This window comes from Lepisosteus oculatus, chromosome 3, assembly GCF_040954835.1.
Source record: "Lepisosteus oculatus isolate fLepOcu1 chromosome 3, fLepOcu1.hap2, whole genome shotgun sequence".
Taxonomy (NCBI): Eukaryota; Metazoa; Chordata; class Actinopteri; order Semionotiformes; family Lepisosteidae; genus Lepisosteus; species Lepisosteus oculatus.
This window is the reverse complement of record NC_090698.1, coordinates 40,671,125-40,691,457: the sequence shown is the minus strand read 5'-3', so window position 1 is coordinate 40,691,457 and position 20,333 is coordinate 40,671,125. Positions and strand designations below refer to the sequence as shown.

The 20,333-nt window shown below is 39.6% G+C and overlaps 1 protein-coding gene across 2 annotated transcripts in view; it reads left to right on the top strand.

Moving 5' to 3' along the window:
- The window catches only part of epg5 (ectopic P-granules autophagy protein 5 homolog (C. elegans)), a 41,473-nt gene extending 23,084 nt beyond the window's left edge, over nt 1-18,389 (top strand). For both annotated transcript variants that reach the window (XM_069187168.1, XM_069187167.1), the window contains exons 19-45: nt 35-179; nt 596-793; nt 886-996; nt 1,136-1,258; nt 1,586-1,752; nt 2,112-2,339; nt 3,142-3,265; nt 4,360-4,507; nt 5,188-5,359; nt 5,916-6,078; nt 6,788-6,930; nt 7,909-8,065; nt 8,384-8,578; nt 8,971-9,184; nt 9,602-9,744; nt 9,961-10,168; nt 10,593-10,668; nt 10,751-10,854; nt 11,392-11,567; nt 12,202-12,387; nt 13,042-13,251; nt 13,350-13,494; nt 14,075-14,317; nt 14,582-14,801; nt 15,546-15,761; nt 16,855-16,969; nt 17,631-18,389. In XM_069187168.1, the coding sequence (XP_069043269.1) occupies nt 35-179; nt 596-793; nt 886-996; nt 1,136-1,258; nt 1,586-1,752; nt 2,112-2,339; nt 3,142-3,265; nt 4,360-4,507; nt 5,188-5,359; nt 5,916-6,078; nt 6,788-6,930; nt 7,909-8,065; nt 8,384-8,578; nt 8,971-9,184; nt 9,602-9,744; nt 9,961-10,168; nt 10,593-10,668; nt 10,751-10,854; nt 11,392-11,567; nt 12,202-12,387; nt 13,042-13,251; nt 13,350-13,494; nt 14,075-14,317; nt 14,582-14,801; nt 15,546-15,761; nt 16,855-16,969; nt 17,631-17,813 (4,513 nt within the window). In that variant the 3' untranslated portion in view covers nt 17,814-18,389. The remainder of the gene's footprint in view (nt 1-34; nt 180-595; nt 794-885; nt 997-1,135; nt 1,259-1,585; nt 1,753-2,111; nt 2,340-3,141; nt 3,266-4,359; nt 4,508-5,187; nt 5,360-5,915; nt 6,079-6,787; nt 6,931-7,908; nt 8,066-8,383; nt 8,579-8,970; nt 9,185-9,601; nt 9,745-9,960; nt 10,169-10,592; nt 10,669-10,750; nt 10,855-11,391; nt 11,568-12,201; nt 12,388-13,041; nt 13,252-13,349; nt 13,495-14,074; nt 14,318-14,581; nt 14,802-15,545; nt 15,762-16,854; nt 16,970-17,630) is intronic.
- The last annotated feature ends 1,944 nt before the right edge of the window (nt 18,390-20,333 follow it).

Here is a 20,333-nt window from a genome sequence, read left to right as displayed (position 1 = left end):
CTCTTGTTTTTTTTTTCTCTTGTGTGCTGAATAGATTTCTGAGCTGCATTCAGCTGTTTCTGCTGTTAGACAGTGGGACTCCACAGGGTGTGACACAGCAAGTCACGCACAAAGTCGCTCAACACCTGACCGGGGTATCCTACGGTGAAAACGTCAAGCTCCTGAACAGCGTCATCCAGGTATGGCATAGAACGAGATATCTCATATTTTTACATCTCAGTTCCATGGATCCTGATAACCTTTTTTATCAGTGTATTAATATAACACAAAGTATGACCATAGATGCTCAATACTGTACATGTTTTTAACAAAGCAGTGCTATAACTGTTTTTCTAAATAACATCTATAGGTTAAATAACATAACATTCTGTATATTCTGTATTCTGTATAATGTGTTGAATGGGTCTAATCTGCAAATATTACGAGCCTTAATTTTAAGCATCGGTTACCTCTGTGTTCTAGGATTAAATATACATCAGTCCCACTATATCTAATGCAAACACTCAGAAGAGCAAGTTTTACAGACTTATTTTGTTTTCCTCATGAAGCTTAGCACTGAGTTTCCTCAGTAATGGATTTATTCTACTTTTTCCAGACACATGTGTCGGAGAGCTCCTGTCCTGGCCGGGTGGGTGCAGCCGCTGTGCTGGAGTTCTGGGCCCAAGTTCTGACGGCACAGAGTCTCTGGCACAGGGACAGGACTATCCTGTATCTTCTGGACCACTTGTGTCGAGCTGCTTTTTTACACCAGCAGGAAGAGTGCCTGCAGAAGCTGCTCTATCAGCAGCACAAGGTAACTGGGAGAAGCTGGAAAGCTATGTTTTTTTCCTTCCTGGTTTGTCAGGTATGTGTATTTGGAATGAAACACTTATTTTCTTCTTGTAGAATGCGCTGGGTTACCATGGGGACCGGGGGCTGCTGTCATCCTTTGTTGGTTGGATTGTTGCTGGAAATATTACACCGTCCTTCATCGAGGGGAACTCTTTGCCTGGAGAGGTAAGGCCATGTCTCCTTATGAACAATCAGAACTTGTCTTCATGCATCTTTAGAAGATGAGCTCTGTTTCTCACTGTTATTGATATTGATTCGAATGGGTGCTTGTGAGAGTCTGCCATCCTCCCCTCTGTGTTCTCAGGTCTGGTTTGCCTGGGTGGTCCTGAACATGGAATCTATTTTTGAGGAGGATTCTCAGCTACGCCGCTGTGTGGAGCAGGAGCTGCTCACCAGCCCCTCTCTCCCTCCAGACCAGGCTCTCAAGGTAATTTCCGTGAAAAAAAGGTATTGCGAGAAACATTGTATTTCATGGTGTTTCTCTAGTCACAACCTCTGATCTACTTGTTAGCATATGTAGTTTAAATTTATAAATGTATAGTAAGAAACTTGCTTTTTCTAAATTCGGAAGAAACAAGTCATTATTATTCAGAGGTTTTATATGTGGTAGTAAAGAAAGGTTTGTTATAGCTTCTAATTAGAATTCCCAAGGAACATGCAAGGTTTCTGGGCAGCGAATTGACCTGCTTTGCTACCAACCCACCCCCAACCGTGCGCAGTGTATCCCTGACCGCTTGTCTGTGTGGATCTACAGAAAGCACAGGCGCGCCTCAAGCTGCATGTAGTGCCATCCATACAGAGGCTGATGGTGTATCGCTGGGCACACCAGGCCCTCACCACCCCTGCAGACCACCCTCTCCTTCCTCTCATCTGGCAGAAATTCTTCCTGCTCTATCTGCGCCAGCCTGGGCCGGAGTTTGGGTAAATGTCTTCTCTCTGGACCTTCATTTCTGTATGTCTTTTTTTTTATTTCTTCCTTCTTTTTCTTCTTCTTTTCTTATTTAATCAATTTCCCTATGGGATTAATTAAGTATTATCTATCTATCTATTATGCATCTTAGGTATTCTATTTGTCATTTGGAACCTAATCTAATGAAAAATATTCATTTCAGTTCTTATTAACCCTGAATCAATGCTGTGAAAATGAAGCAGTATCTTTTCTTCCATTCAAGAGTTTTATTCCAAAATAATTTGTGTTACCCGGGTGATGTATGCCTTTAAAGACCTTTCGACACTGCATGTCATCTTCAGTATGTATTCAGTATGTGTGTTGGTTCCAGGTTGGAGGCTAAGGGCTGCATCGGGCGGCGCTACTTTCACAGCCCGGCACACTCCAGCCTGCTGAAGGAGCTGCGACAGCGGTTGGTGGAAGTGGCTGACTTCCACCACGCAGCCAGCAAAGCCCTGAAGGTGCCCAGGACCTCTGAGCCCAGCGAGGCTGAAGCCAATGCTGCGACCCCCACTACTGAGTACATGACCTCCCCAGAACTGCACACAGAACTGGTCAGGTACTTGCACACTTTCCACTGGTGGGAGGGTTAATCCTCCGCCTGATAGCTTTATTGTTCCCATGTGATTTATTAGATTCTCTTTGCATGCATAAAGTAACTTTGTTTGTGATTTTATTAGATTTCAGATTTTGTTATATTATGCCAAAAAATATACGCATTTCTATAGCAAGTTTTTTTTTAATACGTTCAAAGGGAAATAACTTATAGAATTATAATAACTATGGAAGTTTCTTCTGAATGGGCGGCATGCTTACGCAGTGATTAGCAGTGCTGGATTTTGCATTTTCTCCCCGTGTTTGTGTGGGTTTACTCTGGTTAACTCCGGCAGTCCAAAGACATACTGGTTGGCTACTGGAACAATTGCACCTGTTGTGAGCGTGTGTGTGTTTGTGTCTATGTGTGCCGTGTGATGGACTGGGGTCCCCTACAGTGTGTTACCTTGCACCCAGTTCTTGCCAGGGTAGGCTCATGCTCCCCCTGCGACCCCGTTCTTGATTTAATGGTTAGAAAATGGATGGATGTTTTTATATAATTGAGGTCTGTTACGTATCTACAGTGTATCTGTACCATCCTCAGTGTGTGAAAACATACAAAGAATTGAGATGGAAAACATTGTAATCTTGAATTACTTAAATGAACATTATTTGTATAATTAAGTATCTCTTTTACTGTTGAGAAAATAAAATATTTTATTTTTTTAAATGACTTTAATCTTAATTTAATTTTAGACTTCTCAAGTCTGAACTTCAAACATTCTATCAAGTCTAGACTTCTAATGGGATTTGTATATTACCTTCAGGCTGTTCAGTGTTTTTGCTGTTTGGCTGGATGATGAAAATCTGCAGAAAAAAGAAATTTATTTTCCTTCATTGCCAAAGCAGTATGATGCACACCGGCTGGCCAAAATCATGCAAAATCAGCAGGTTGGTAAATACATTAAAACACTTCCTGAGTGTATTAACTGGAGATGGGCAGAATGCTAGTTAGCGCTACTGCCTCACAGTTCTTGGGCAGTTCTGGGATACCTTTTGCGTGGAGTTTGCATGTTCTCCTAGGTTTTGCATGGCTTTTCAGTGGGTGCTCTGGTTTCCTGCCTAGGTTAACTGGTGTCTGTGCCCAGTTGCATGCTGGGATGAAGAGAATCTCCTGAGTCACACACAAGGCAGGCCTTTGTTCTTCCAGCTGTTGTTCATCTCACATCGTCTCACGCTCACGAAATCTAATATAACTCACCTACTGTGTGAACAAAACTCTTAAAAGTAGACTTCAGTGAATGAAATTTGTAAATAAAGCATTCTTAAAGTAATTTTTAAGTGAGGAAAAAATATTTGTTATGACGTAACGTCAGATGGCATTTTAAAGGTTCACTGAGGGTTAAAGATGAGTTCTGGTGCATCTATGGCCACATGAACCATGCGATTTCCACACTGTTCACAATCTACCACTAACAACTTTCTGTAACATTTTCAATTAAATTAAAATATTACCAAATATGTATTGTAAAAATTACTTTTTGTAAGACTATATTAATACTTGCCCGAATACATGTGTGTATTAGTTTTAATTTGTGAGTTCAGCTTCCTTGCTGGGAACCTTAACACACTTACTGTATATGCTCTGTGTAATGCATCAGCAATATTATTCAAGAACTTCTTGTCTACATTGTAGAAACCTGAGCCTCAAGCTATAGTTGCACTACAGTAGCAGTCTTCCTGTTAAGTATTCAGACAAAACTTTAACTTAATGCATTTCGTTCAAAATTTAATCTTTAACTATTTTTTGTTCTTTTTTGACCTTTCAATGGGTTACAGAAAGAACCTCATGAAAATGTTTTTTTCCACTTGCTGCAGTAGTTGAAGTTTACAAAGCAAAATAACATTTCACAGGTTGTAAGAATTTAAAGAGAGCCCATCAGGCTTTAATTAATTTCCATCTCAGCCAAGATTAAATTCAATATACTGTATAATATATTCAATATATAGTATTTAATTTGCTGCAAACATTCCATTTTTTTCAGGACATGTGGATAGAGTTTGTTGATATTGAACGAGTCCAGCATGAGTTGAAGGAAGTTCTGAGTCTCTGGGTTAAAATTCAAACTGAGCCATTGTTTCAACATAACCACTTCATATCCATCTTCACTGATTTTATTAACCCTCTGGCAGGTAAGTTAATTCCGAAGGGATTTACTCTTTTTTCAGATTCCTCTTGTGCTTTTCTCAATGCAAGCACAAAAAATCCACTTTCTCATTGATGCTTTTGAGATTTTTTTATCTTGTATGGTTTAAAAATGATTGATTATAAATCGATTTAAGTGTGATTTATAACATATTGTATATATGGGTTTCCTCTCACAGTCCATAGACTGTGTTTGTGTCTGTCTGCCCTGCAATGGACTGGCGTCCAGTCCAGGGTGTACCCTGCCTTGTGCTCATTGCCTGCTGTGTAGACTCTGGCTCCTCTGTGATAAATTGGATGAAGCCATTACAAAATTGATATATCTAATATCTGAGATAATGTCATCTTACTATGACTCACACTTAAAGGATGTAGATACCGTGATACGAAAAATATATGAAAAAATATTTGAATAACATTTTACAATAAGGGGCTGTTCAGGAAGTTAATGTGATCTCCATCTGAACTCCATTATTACTTGATATATAATCACATTATTACTTATTATTAAGTGTTCTGTATTGTTTAAGGCAAATAAGTACATTAAGAAAACTTATTATAGTGAATGGTGATCAGGAAGAATAGTAAGCTAAATTGTGTAATTCCCCCCTTGGGGGATGAGTAAAATATTTTTGATTGAATTGTATAATGTGATTTTTGTCTGAAGCAAGAGACCGTATTCTGAATAACCTAAAGAAACACGATGCTCCGCAACCACCCTCATCTTTGTCACGAATGAGAGCTCCAGTCCCTGATATTTCACCTGGAAGCTTGTCTGATGAAGAAACTGCAGCCACGCTTATCCATGAGAACCTCAGCAAACTGCAACACCAGGCCAAGTAAGTCAGAAAAGCTGTGAAATAATATAGATTAGTCAGCTGGCTGATAAACATGTACATTTTTCTTGCATTCCTGTGTGGAAGTGATTTTAATTAGTGTGAAAATAAGATTAAAAGTGCAAGTACACTGAGAGAAATTTAGAATGGTCACTGTGTACATTTTTATTTATTTCTAAGTGATGTGTAAATACTATAGGGACGAAAACTGAAAACTTTTCTTGGTACTCTGTTTGTTAGAGATTTTAGTGGGTTTTTTTTTTCAACAATGATTGCTTGACAAGAAATTGTGCACGTTATGCAAAAATAAGATGATGGAAGATCATGCTGCTAGACGTCCAGGAAAGAGCTTAGTGTCAGGTTAAGAAAGTAAACCCAAAGGAGGCGCTACCCCTTATACAAGTACCATAGCAGTAAAAATCAAAATAAACATTTTAAATATAAAAGCATGCTTGTTCTCAATATGGGGGAATATATTGTAATTCACGAAGAATGTGATTTTCAAAGCTGCCCGGTGTTGCTGATTTAGCTCTGAGGGTGTGGTGCGCTCTGTTGGCAGGCTGGCCACTCTGCGGGAGCTGCAGCAGGTGGCACTGGACAACGATCTGCTGGACACTCTCCCCCAGCTCTACATCAACCGAGAGGAGCAGCTGTCCATGCAGCTGGAGTGTCGGGGCAGCGGGGGGAGGCCCTGTCAGGGCCCAGCGCACATCACCGTCATGGTCAGCAAGGCTTTTGACCTGTGTCTTTCTCGGCTGCTCATACCTGAAATTACCAGGGAAAACTGATTTCGTAAGAGTGTTCTGTGCACTCATGTGATAAACGTGAGATAACGTGAAGTTTGCTGCACTTAAGATAGCTTGCACTGTACTGTCAGAATAGACCTTTTTAAATTCAGTTAATAACAGTATGTATGGTATAGAGCATTATGGTGGCACAGTGATTAACATTGCTGCTGCTCAGCACTGGGGCCCTTCATTTCTGGACCTGGGGTGTTTTCTGCATGGATTTATGGCACGATCTCCCCACGTTCATGCGAGTTCCTCTGGGTGCTCTGGTTTCCTCCCACAGTACAGGCCTACAAGTAGGTTACCTGGCTTCTGGAAAAACTGGCCCTAGTGTGAGAGTGTGCATGTCTGCCCAGCCTTCCATCTTGGGTGTATCCTGCCTTGCACCTGTTGCTTTCCAGGATAGGCTGTAGCTCCTCCGTGATCCAGCATTGGATGGAGTAATTAGAATATGGATGGATGTGCAGTACATGTCAGTATTATTACAAAACATTAGGCTTAGATATACATGTTGGATAAGTTGTTTGTGAGTCAAAGCAACCCAACTATGTCTTCTCTAACTGTTTTTGTAACAATGTAATGTTTTATTGTTTTTGTATGTGTCCATTCGTTTATTTTTATTTTATTTGCATTTTTGTTGCAGTTTGAAGGAATTCACAAGCTCGAGCCTATCCAAAACCAGATCCAGTCTCTGAAGAGAGACCTTAAGCAGCTCCAGACAGATGCCATGAAACCCCCTCCACAGAGCGTAGCTGAAGCTGCTGTGCACATGGAGAATTTCATCACGTGAGTATAAGTAATACTGATAAACGATAGACAGCAGAAGCCAGTTCAGGGCAATGTCAACAGTCCTTTCACTGTGCTTCACTGTGTTGTGCAGGCTGATTGCAGAAGGGTCATTTTCCAGAAAAGAATCAGGAAGAATCAGGAAATAGTCTGTAGTATTTCTTGGGTGTTTCAGAGCCCCTGTTTCCACCTTTCAGAGTAGCTTTTGTGTTACAATGACCATGTCTGTCCTGACTGACAAACTTGCAAGCAAATGAAATGGAACTTATATGAAACATTGGCTTTTGAAGTTACACTGGTGATGGATGAAATAATGTCTTTCCTTTTTCAAATTTAAATTCATCTTTTGTTTTTTGGTATTCTCACCTGATTTGGAATAGCCTGTTTGATGTTTGTTGCGTCTCGGCTCATGGTCATGAACCCATGGCTGTGAGGAAGAGGAGAATGAGGAAGAATAGACTCCTCCCACCCATTCACCTTCAAGTTACTCATGCAGGAGGTTCACCATCAACACCCTGGAGGCTGCAGTGGCCAGTGTGTCACTGAGACACCTGGCTGACTAATCCCACCCTCCCTCAGCGGAGCTCCAGTCCGTTGTGCACAGTCACTTAGGAAAACAGTCACAGTCAGCGGGTGGCATTAACAAGGCTTGAACCTGCGACTCCTAGATCATAGATCATGGAGCTCAGTCCTCACTCATGCGAGCGTCTGTCTCAGCTGAGTCACCTGGTGCCTGTTTTGTGTTCGGCTTCTTTAATCATGAATATACTGTATAAGCTCGGTCTGAAATTGGCTTTATTAATTGGTAAAAGCAAGTCTCTATGATAAGATTTTTTTAATTCAACTTCCAATCCCAGTTTGGTAACAACAGGAATGTATTGTGGTAGGTTTATTTCACTGAATAAAATACTAAATCTGTCCTATCGGACAGCGCAATACCTTAATATGTTCTTTTCGTTGTCATCTTTTTTTAACTAGGGCCCTTGTTAATACCTTTAAGATGCATCCTACTCCCATTGTGCAGAAAGTGGGGATTGCAGTCTTTTACAAAGTGGTGTCGTTTGTGTGTGAAGACACCCAGCGCCACCCTCCTACCAGGCAGTTCTTCTCCTCTTGCATTGAAATTCTGGGCCAGGTAACGCCCTGTTTCCTTTTTTTCCCCTGTGTCCTACAAATAGCATCATATTACATTATTTAAAAATCTTCTTTCATAAGTTCTTAAATCCACCTTATACAGACATCATAAGGGCTTTAAGCCAAAGTGTTTTTCTTTATGTATACCACCCACATACACAGTGATCCCACTTCATTTTGGATAGTATGGTAAATTTAACAATAAAAAACCTACATGTTAATCATAAAGTTACTGTCCCTCACATTTGATCTATAAGCAATCCAATCGTTTATGGAAAACAAGGTACTGATGCTGTGCTCTGCTTTCCCTTCTTGTCAGGTCTTTATCCGGGACACACCAAAGGAGTGCAAGAAAATGCTGAAGACCATCCTTCAGAACCGGCAGCTCTGCAACCTGCTCTCCCCCTACTTCACCCCCAACGCCTCGCCCGCAGAGCTGGTCTCCCTCTACGAAGAGGTGGTGGGAGCTCTGCATGTTGACAGCGGGGATGTCGTCTTCATGCTACTCACAAAGGTTCCCACATCTGCTTATGTTCTTTTAAATCTGAAACCGGCTAGCTTCCATCTCTAAATGGTGTTTTGGGTATCCATTTGCTCTTATGTCAAAACCCCCGATGTTTATTTTTTATATTAAGCAAAAATAGACTTTTCTAGATCAGAATGTTTTTAACTTTCGTGGACAGTTTTCTCTAGTTAATTTACATTATTCCCTTTGAATAGGTGTTGTCAGGTCTTATACTGCTTTGGTTTTCTTTAATATGGATTGTCTGTGTGAATTGTTGTCTTGGTGGTTGGTGGTACCTTGGTGAAAAAGTCATTCACTTTTGTGAATGTAGAATTAAACATGGAAGTACATGTGCATTCCTCTGTTGACCTGGGCTGTTTCTGTTATTTCCCTTCACCCAGTTTGACCTAATGCACTGGCTGTCCTCCAGTCAGCCGCTCTTCCCTGAGAGAAGCAGGCTGGTGGAGCTGATACACATGGCCCTGACGGCCTGTGGCCTGGATCCTGAGCCAGAGATCCTCATGCCTTTTAACCTGTTCTGTAAACACTGGACCCAGTTACTGAGCTACCAATTCCCCGATCACTATAGTGACTTTCTCCGGCTCCTTATGCAGAGTAAGTAACAGCTGTGCTATTGTATCTTAAAAAGTTAAGAAAGCAAAACTCTTATCAGATTTTAGAATAGAATTTCTTTGTTTTTATAGTGGACAGGAAATAATTGCCAGCTTTTTTATCATGGCTGTCTATAGGAAGAGTTAGGTTGCTATTATCCCAAATTGCCATTAGTCCTATTATTAATTACATACACTGAAACAAAATCTAGAAGCTTTGATTTTGCTTATTGGAAAAAAAAAACTGTCAATCAGAAGTGCCATGTAAAAATACCAGAAGTGGGCCATATCTTAAATAAACCAGTTTTAAATAAAGGTTACACCATAAAAAGTCACATTTTTCTCTTCATGGCACATTAGTGATGCCTGTCTACATACTGTACCTGTGTACATAGAACAGAGCATGCTGTGTCACTCACAGGTTCAGCAGACCAGCTCATTAGTCCTGAATGCTGGAAGTCTTCTCTGCGGGTGCTGGGTTGTTCTTCTGCACTCAAAAAGGAATCCATTAAAAACCCACCTTCTGCTTCTAGAGCCATCACTATTTCCCTGTCGCCTCAACAAGTGAGTTTCTGACTTGATCACCTTACTACCCTAAAACTACATGATTGTCTTCTCGTCACTTTGAATTATTTTAACTTTTATTTTAAGTTAAAAGAAAGTCTAAATAAATTACCCATTGAACTCAGTAAGACATAAACCATATTTTCAAGTGGTTTGCTATGATTGTGTTATATTAGTACATTTAAACAGATCTGAATTAATGTATGTGCCTTTCAGGTTCAGGAGACCATAGAATGGCTGTCAGGTTTCTTCCTGAAACTCCGTCTCTCAAAAGCTGATTTCCGCAGTTTTGGGCTGTTTTCTAAGTGGGGTCCTTACCTGGAGGAAGTGAAGATATTTTGGAGATACCTGGTGAACAATATCATTACCTTGGAATTTGCTGGTTTAGCCAAAGAGCCAGTGGGCAGCAACGTGGTACTTAACGGTAAAAAGCCCATTTAAAAAATCGTTGCGACTAGACTCTCTTGAATTTTGTTCTGTTTTTAAAACCTACGAAAAATTCAAGACCTCAGTTTGTCCTATCTGATTTCATTAATAAAGTGGTAAATGATCTAAGAATCTTATTCAACCATTTCTTGAAAGAAGCCAAGGTGTCAGCTGGATAGCTTGTTCTGCACTCCCACCTTTCTTTGTGTAAAAAAGCAAGAGGCAGCTCTGTTTTGAATCCACTTCAGTGTAATTCCATTTTAAAATGCTTCAGAGTAAATTGGAAAGAATGGAATGATACGTGGTATTTTTCACAGTAACTCCATCCAAATAGAACAGTTGTTAATTGGAACACTTAAAAATTAAACATTTTTTTAAAGCAGTGTTCTGTCTTGATTCAGAGCTTGGTTTCTCCTTTTTAGCCCTGCTGACTTTGCACTCAAAGATCATTGGCCTTTTCAAGCCATGGATCCTGGTGCTGGATACAGATGATCCGAGGTATTTACAGATGGCAAGGCAGTGTTTGTTTTTCCTGTGTATCAGATTGTTCGCTGTCACATTGATCTTTCTCCCGCCCCAGTAACCCTCGCTGCTTTCCGTGGCTGGAAACTGATACCCCTGCTGCTGCCAGTCTGGTGGCCATGTATTCCCATTTCACAGAACGCCTGCATGAGACGTTCAAAGGTATGCGTGCGTTCTGCCGTCTGCCCTGCTCAGACCGCAGCAGATTGCAAAAGAGTGTTTCTTTGATTTTCAGTGGACGAGAAATAATTGCCACCTTTTTTTTACCATAACTGTCTACAGGAATATTTAGGTTTCTGCTAACATAGATAATTTCTTACAAATGTTTATCTTACCCATTGTGACCAAGATGTTTTTATGTGATTATTATTTGAACATGTACATCTAAGAAAATGCAAGTTACCAGGAGTAAAAGACAAAATAAAATCAAATGTTTTGTAATCAGATTTTAGTAAGACTGTAAATGTATTTCTGGGACTTGCGTTGTCTTCAGTCACCAGCTTATATTGGCTATAGGGTGTAGTAGTAGTAATAGAGATCTTCACAAAACAGAATGTTCCTGGTGAATTAACCTGCTGATTTACCTGTTTGAACTACTACACTTCTACACATTTGTGCTATTCTGTTGTTTTCTAGCACCAATGTTTAAATTATACGCTCTCTGGGAATCAGTGTCTGATTGTGTCTACTGTCACACAGATATGTTGCTGCCTGGCCAGAGAGATGCTCTCAGGATACATCTGATGCACTACTGTGATACATGCACCGCTCCCAAAATGCCAGAGTACATCCTGTACACATACCACACAGAATATAGCCGGTTGCCTTGGAAGGACCTGCACCCAGACCAAACTCTCATGAACCAGTTTTTTAATGTAAGACACCCATTTACTGAAGCTGATTTCCTTCCTACTACAGCCCAGGCTTATAAATCAATCAAATATTGGCATGATATTATAATTAAAAATTGTGACCCACTGTCCCATACCAGGCTCATCAGGGTTAATTCTCAAGATTAAGTATGTGGTTCAGGCAAATTTTTTCTTGTGAAAACTTAAAACCTTCATGCTAAAAATGTTTGCTGTGACTCATTCAGTACTTTCTCTTACAGCATTTCTATAAGCACCATTAGTATTTTTTCTCATAAAGTATGATTTTAGAAGGTCAGGTCAAATATATTGTGGTAATTATCCACAGGTCTTAACTTTCAAGTGACCATATTGCTGTTTGTTGCAGGTTTCAAGCTTCATGCTTTTTTCAAACCTTGAGAAAACACATTGAGGCAAGAGATTTACAAAGGTTCACATTTGAATTGGTTTGAATTTCAGCAATAAATGCATATAAAAATGCATTCTATTGACCATGTTTTTATACATTCAGAACAGGTGTAACTCTAAAAATAAGATTTTGTGTGATGTTGAATCCATGTGAACTGATCGTATCTTTAGTTTTCAAAGTAGATATTGCCATTCATGTTTGTTAAAGCCCATTGGGATGATCTGTTTGCAGGTAGAGAGAGGGAGTCCAAAGAGCTGTTTCCTGTTCCTGGGAGGTGTGCTGTGTGAGGTGAACTGGGTGAGTGTCCTGAGCAGTGCCTTGACTTCCCAGCCCAACCCAGACACCCAGATCATGGTCGTCTGTCTGCTCTACACGATGATCTTCCTGGCCAAGGAGGACCAACTTCTCAGCAAGCCTGTGAGTACAACCATTCCTGCCTTTTGCTTTTTTTACAGAAGCTCTGTTGTGAAATCATCCCCTTAGGGAAAGCATTATTTGTTGGTCAGTGTTCTTCAATCTTACAGATATTTATGTGTTCTGTACGGGTATATATTATGTTCTCTGCTGTTTCTTTATCTGTTTATCTCAATTCCATTCAACAACTGAATGCTCACCTTTTTGAGTGTGCTTTTGTATAACTGGTTTGTATCCAGATCATACCATGCTCATGAGTACAGTGCTTTTTGATTGATCAGTAACCAAGTAGATGACAAGTAAGATAATGATATAACAACAGAAACTAATTTTACCATTGCACTTTAATAAAATAGTTTATTACCTACAAGCTTAATGCAAACCATTTATCCATTTTGCTCATCTAATTGCTAGTCGGTTAATAATGCGTGACTCCTACCAAGCGGTTGTTTTTAGTATTTGAGCAAAATTTTCAACAGTGTGGTTAAGGAGTTTGTTTCATGCTGCATTAAATGTTGGTTTTCACACATAGAAGGTTGATGGTTGACCAAGAGCATTGAGGTCAACATTTGTGCAGTAGAATTGCTGTGTATTAATATAATTCTCGTCTGGATTTACATTCCTCTCATGTCATCGTTGTTTTTTTTATCCCTACAGGACTCTCCACTTCTGAGTCTGCTTGGACAGTCCAGTTCTCTCCCTTGGCACCTTGTGGACTCTTCCTCCTATCGCAATGTGATGGGCTATGTGAACACCCATTACCCCTCAGCTCTCATCCTGAAGAGGGACACCTCCTCAGAACTTGTGGTCAAACTTCTGAAGATGACTGCTGGCTTTGAATCCACCTTTGAAGGAACACTGCACAGTGTGAGTACCAGCTTAGTGAGCGCATGAGTAACCACATCACTAGTTTGAAAAACTTATACTCAGACTATTTCCTATGTTGCATTTATCTTGCATGATAGGACATGATGCTGAAGTGTCAGGCCTTCATCCACATGGTTGTTCAGTTCCTGACTACCTTGGACCAGAATGGGAACATCAGCCTCTCAGAACTGAAAAGGGAGATGGAGAGTTTGCTAGAGGACATTGTGGTCTTCAACCCTCCAGGTGACAAATCCTACTAGGAAAATGCTTTTGGTTCTCATTAATATCTAAATGAGACATAACTTGTTAACATAGATGACTATTTGTCTCCTGCAAAACAGCTCTCTGATGGATTTAAAAGTTTTGGAAATTATCCTTGAGGCATTTGGCATGATACAGTTGTTTTATTGCAGGCTATAGGTGGGATTCTGGGTCTACAGACCAGTGTCTCTACAAAAGGAAGATTTCTCTATTTTCCTGTAGTCTCCTAAGTGCCAAAAAAGGCATAAAAAACTAGTCATACAGTATCTGGTGTAGCAAACACCAGGTATAACTTTTATAATTTAAATAAGATATTGCTAACAACTGATATTTTGCATAGCTAGTAACCGTAACAGTGCAGTTAACAAGTATCTCATTATTTTGTTTTACAGATTCTTGTTTGAGGTCTGCCTGTATATATATATATTCTCAAACATGTCTCCTTGGTACATACAGTCGCTATTACATTCATTTGATTGTTAGAAAAGCACGATCAAAGCAATCTGGTTATAGAGTGATGGGCTCCAAGTCTGAAGTGATTGAAGTGATCTCTGCCCCACAGAGACTGACCTGCGCCAGCGACACATGGCTACGTGCAGCCTGTTTGCAGAGGTTCTGAAGGTGCTGAACAGTGCAGGTGTGTCCACTGCTGAGGCCCTTGGAGGGATGCTGCACAGCTGGGTGGAGCGCAGGGCCCGGGCCCCCCTGGTCCTGCCCCTTCTCACCGCTGCTTGCTGCAGCCTAGCTTCTGTCCGCCATATGGCTCGCACCACTGAGGCCTGCATCCTTGCCTACTTCACCGATGGTAAGGGGGGAACTGGGCTCAGAGGGACACCAGGACTGGGGCATTTCTTCTGATGCAATATGTTTAAACAGTTATGATTTCAATAACTTTCATGCACAGGTGCCATCTGAACTGTTCTATTAGATGTGCTATGTTCAAAATCCAAAATCCAAAACCACTTTTAAATCCGTGGTGAGGAGGAAGAGAGATTGCTCTGCCATTTCATCATGACATTTCCTTCTTTTCTCTGTTTGCCCCTTTCTTCTTGTGTGTGCTTGTTGCCAGGAGCCTGTGTGGATCAGTACTCTGGGTGGGGCCCTATCCTGTTGTCTCTCCAGGTGCCCGAGCTGACAGTCGAGGACTTTCTCCAGGAGAGTCTGGCGTTGGGCAGCTTCCTTACACTGTACGTCTACATCCTCCAGAGGCTCAACCTTGAGCAGACTCTGGTTAATGAGAAGAAGACTCTGATGCTGCTCAAGACTTGGATGAGCGAAGTCTTCCCCAGGTGCGATGCTCAGAGAACCATAAGTGCACTCTTGAGTAAGTGTGTTGACAGTTCAAGGGCAGGACAGAAGACTACAACTCAGCTGAAAGGCACAGGTTGCCCTAAAACTGTAGCTGGATTTTTAAAATTAACATTATTTAAATGTGAGGGGTATTTTTTTGTATAGATTTAGTTGATTGGTGAAATTTCCAAAAACAGATGCAAAGAGTGAAAGTACACTGTTCAAAATACCTTTCATGTTTTATAGATCAGATTTAAAAAATCTGAATTATGTTGATCATTTCTCTTTGGAGATTGCACTCCATTATTTTAGTCTTTTTCAGACTAAGTTATAACTATTTCAGCCCAGAAAGTTGAACTAATGGTTTCAGTTCCCCTTGTTTAGTCATTACAGATGCAAACTATGGCCCGTGAGTCACTGAATGTTTAAATATTAAAAACAGAGTTCTGTGTGTTATATGATGTTTATACACAAGTCCAGAGAGACAGTATGTGAATTTCTAGACAGCATATGTTGCTATACAGTAACTGGTGAATTGGTGGATGTGTTTTATGATTGATGAAATGGTAGATTAGCGTTTCTTAAATACAATACTGTCATCACAAAGCAACCAGTAACAATAGCCCTAATGTTAGAGAATACTCTAAACTGTATGTAAAATGAAGATTACTCATTGGAAGAAGTAAATTATCCCACCCTGATTATTTAATAGTGACCACAGTTCTCCTCTCTGGCTTGAGCAGCAGTCCAGCTGATGAGAGCAAGCTGTTCCTGTGGTGGCACAAGAGCCTGGAGCTGATACAGGTGCAGGTGGACCAGGGCGATGTCTGTGACCTGGAGCCCCTCATCCAGACCCTGCTCAGCTTGCAGGCTCGGCTTGCCCAGCTGGGGGAAGAGAGGCTGGCCTCCGGGATCCTGGGGGCTATAGGTCTGGGCAAGAAGTCACCTCTTTCCAGCAGGTGAGGAGAGGACTTGGCACCTTCTTTGATTGCTTGGACCAGTTGTTCTGTTACGTTAGAAAAGAGAGTTTTGATGATGCATAGATTTCAAATAGGGACATGCCATTTCATTTCAAGCAGAGCAATTACTGGCCACTCTTATCATTGTCGTAATTACAAATTAATCTCAAATTAAGAGAAAGCTAAACCATTTAGTTATATACACAGAAATGGGTTCTTTCAGGGTGGCATGTTTAAAGGAATATTAAAACACATACGATAGTAGATCATTTAACCCATCAATTGTTAAGTTAGTTAAAACAAACTAATTTGGCTTAATACGTTGAATATTAATGTATTGAGAGTTTTAAGAAAAGCAAATCTTCATTACATCAAAAAACTTTTAAAAAACATGCTTTTTAGATATATAGAAAAATACCTGATATTTTTCTGAGTGAATAATAAGTAGTTCTGATAAGAGATGAACCTACAGTATACCAGTACACTTTGAGGCTTTCCAGTTGTTTCCAGTTGTAAATAAGTGCTTGAGGTGCACACTGGAGCCCTGTTGTCTAGACATGTCCAGCTTGTGTCTGGGCCTTACTGTTGGCTCGCTGTGCCGGGTATTGCCCAAGAGGTGTTGCACAATTTGCCATGCCTCTGAGGAGCATGATGGACTTCAGTCAGCCAGCATTTCGTTGGCCGGAAATGGAAGAGCAACCAGACACCGTGAACCTGTAGTGATGTCATCAAGAAAGTTGCTGGTCTCCCAGTCAGAGCTAACCATAAGGCACAGTGGAGCTTTCAGGTTTTCACACAGTGAGCAGCTAAGACAGCAGGCCCATTGGATGAGTTTGTACAGCAGTCCTCACATGTGGGTTCGCTCAGAACTGCTGCTTGACTTGAGTCAAGTGTATTTACTGTACATCTGGTGACCCCAGATTAAGTGGAATATGAAAGCAATTAGCAATTCCAAAATGTAGAGAGAAGCATTTTTGTGGTATTCCTTACATGTTCTAAAGCCTGTTTTAACAGTGCCCACTGAATCAAATGCAATTGTATTTCCATGCAGTTCAGTGTTGCAAGAGATGTGATTCGATGTTGCTCTGTTCAGGTTCCGGGTTGTGGTGCGCAGTATGTCAGCATTCCTGTTAGTCCAGGTGCCTGCGGAGAACCGGCTCCGACTCCAGCCAGGATCAGACCTGCAAATCTCCCCTAAAGCACAGCAAGTACGGCTGCTTATTGTTAATTAGGACCTAGTCATTTATTCTTGCGTGTTAAAAAAGATTTATGCATACAACACTATCACCTTAATTGTTTAGCCTTCAAGATATGATTGAGTTGCTATGTCTTTGAGATTTAATTCAAAACATACTAAGTTAATTAGTAAATATATTTTAAATATTATTACATAATAATATTTTGGGGGATTGTAAATCATAATCTTTCATTTTGTAGTGTATATCTTTCACACTCTTCAGAAACTTTTCTTATTACGGCATGTACAGTAACACAGTCCTTACACATACATATGAGACACAGTTACCAACACTGTAGGCTCTGTAAACAACAAACCAATGTATTATTAGAATGCTTTCCCAAGTCAGAATAATTTAAATAAATACATAAATACATTTTTCTGTTGATGATGTCCTCTAAGTATGTAATGAAAATCCAACGTAAAACTGGTGTCAGCTCTGATAGTAGCATGTAAAAATGTTTGTCTACTTTTTGGATCCTTTTGCTGTTTAAATTGATTAATACGCGTATTTTATGTCAGCTCAGGTAAAGATAATTACATAATCCACGAAAATAAAACATTCTTTGGCTTCACAGATAAATTTAGAAAAACGTAATTGGGCTAATGACCGAATTTACATCTTGACTTAGGCACTTAACACCCTTGACTTGATGCCTTCTACGAAGCAGTACTCTGAGTTCCAAGAAACACTCAGTCAAGCCTGTCAGTTCATCAGATACCCCGGCCACTGTCTGCTGGATGGGAATCGTCTGCTCGCTCTCCTCGTCAATGCTCTCTATGCGGATTTGCACTACTTGGACATCATACGGTAGCACTTCTGTCCTCTGTTGACGAGAGGGCAGCAGCTGGGACACAGAACAGCAGAATGTTTCCTCTTCAGACTGGCATAAGAAGGTGGTGAAATCACAGCAGTTTGGAACTACCTTGAAACGCACTGCTCCATGGGTATAGACCAAAACTTATGAATGCTAAAAATGCCATTTCTTTCTTTGAAAAGGGTACTGAAACACTGGATTCCATTCCCTAGCGATGCTTTCTAAGAGGGGTATTTCTGTCTCAGCTGGCAAATTTACAAAAAATCCCTCCTACCCTTTCCTTTGCTCAGCTCTTTGCACAGATTCTTTAGAGTTTGGAGTCAAACCCCAGATCTGTATTATGAACCCCTGATCTGTATCCTGGTATTGACAAGTCAGGTTGTAATTGAATAATCATTGTCCTGCTTTGTGGAATCCAGACCTATAGATAGATCTCAGATTGTTCTGAGTGTAGCGATAACTCATTTTTTCATTTTCCTAGCAACAGCTGATAAACTCTGAGATGGATTATACTCTTACCACCAGGAGCTCCAGAATTTGGAGGTGTTGCATGTAGAACAAGACAAGTTTCAAAAATCTGTGCTATTCAAATTAATTAATGGAATATGATAGGTAATATTTTGTTTCCAGTAATTCTTTGACCAGTTACAATTTAAAATTTTCACTGCATATGTAAATGAAGTTTTAAAAGTATAACTTCTCTCACCAGATGTTACAGAAATCTTTATAATTGAATCTACATTCTATAGTGTGTATAGATATTTAAAAAGGAGAACGTTATCTTTTGTCAGAATGTACTTGTTGTTCACTCATAATGATTCTTATAAGTATGATACAGCATATATTATTGTAATATTGAATGTTTCACCACCTTTCTTCCATTGGGTTCAAAATTGGATTAGTGGCCACCAAACACCTTTTCCACCTAATTTGTGAGTAAGGATTTGTTTTAATGCGTGCTTTCCCATTGCACAACCACAGCATCCCAAATGTTTTTCAGATGGTTCCAACTAGATTTATCTGACTCTTTTCATGATAAACTGTCAGAAAGTCAGAAACTGTCAGTAATTGCTGGACTAGTACACAACTCACAAGATCTTCCTGAAGGCACAACTCTGGTGCCTTACTGTACAAAGGACATGCCTACCCTTTTCTATCACAAGTCTTATATTTGGCTGTAATCCCTTTCTCTTCTGTCAAAGAAAGAAAAAAAGTAATCTCCCCCGACACATACAATCATAAATATTTTAAGTATTATCCTGCTTTTTGCTGTTTTTTTGAAGTGCCAAACCAATCCTTTCTCTCATAAATTACTGTCTACATCTCTACAAATGTGGGAATGATGAAAGAGGTGAGGTCCAATAAAACTTTTAATCTTTCTTTTCTCTTTAAAAAGGATTTGATTGTGAATATTCCACATTTGAAGCAAAATTATTAAAAAAAACAAAACATTCAAACACTATTGAAAACATAGCCTTTAAATTATCAACAGTATATTACACCATGTAAGCAGTTTGTAATGGTCTGCGTAGTATTATGCTTTATGAGAAAGTAAGTACTACCAATGCTTGGTACTTTGGTATGCAACCAACAAATAATTTAACTTGTCAATAATACTGTGTGTTGATTTCAGAACGTGATTTTGATTACATGATTTCACTGGAGTATACAAAATGAGATAAAATGTATGATTTAGTCAAAACAAAAACTGTAAGGGTACTTTGAATTAGGCTTCAAATAAAAAAAATGCATTCAATTATTGTGCTTCATACCTTTTAGAAAATATAAAGACTTCACAAGACAAATAAACTGATACTGGAGTCAGATATATCTTAAACACAAACAGACATATGTGTTAAAACCCTGAAAAGATTGCATGACAGCACCATTGTTGAATAATATTTAATCTTGAATTGTAAGACACAGTAGCTACAAAAATGATGGAACACCAAATCTTTAAAACATAAGAAGCTTCTGAAGCAGATTTGAAGCGCTTATTTCCAATACAGCTACTAGGATTCAGTATGATTTTTGGTCCATTTACTTGCTCTGTTCAGACAGAATATCCTGGATAACTAAAATCAAAATAGTAACCTCTAAGAAAGGTCATTGCATGCCATCAACTATTCTACCACTTCTTATCTGCCTTATCTGTATGCTTCTCATGTATTACAGTTTTATATTCCCATTGTGCCATAGAGATACTTGGGTTGTGCAAAAGCCTAAATTTAAATTTTGACTGTGTAACCTTTTATTGAAAGTTATCCAATAAGAAAAATCTATAGCATAGGTTGAATGTATGTTGCAATTACATTTGTAAAAAAAGAAGTCTTTATTGGAACACTGTATATGTGATTAAGTAAAAATAAAATTGTATTTGAATTGTAAAATGAGTGTACGATTCCTTATATTGGAGGCTACCTGAAAAATTAAATGTCAGAGTAGGTTAATATGACTTTTACAATTTTGCCTGCTTTTTTATATTTTAACCTTTAGAGTATTCTGTGGGGAATACAC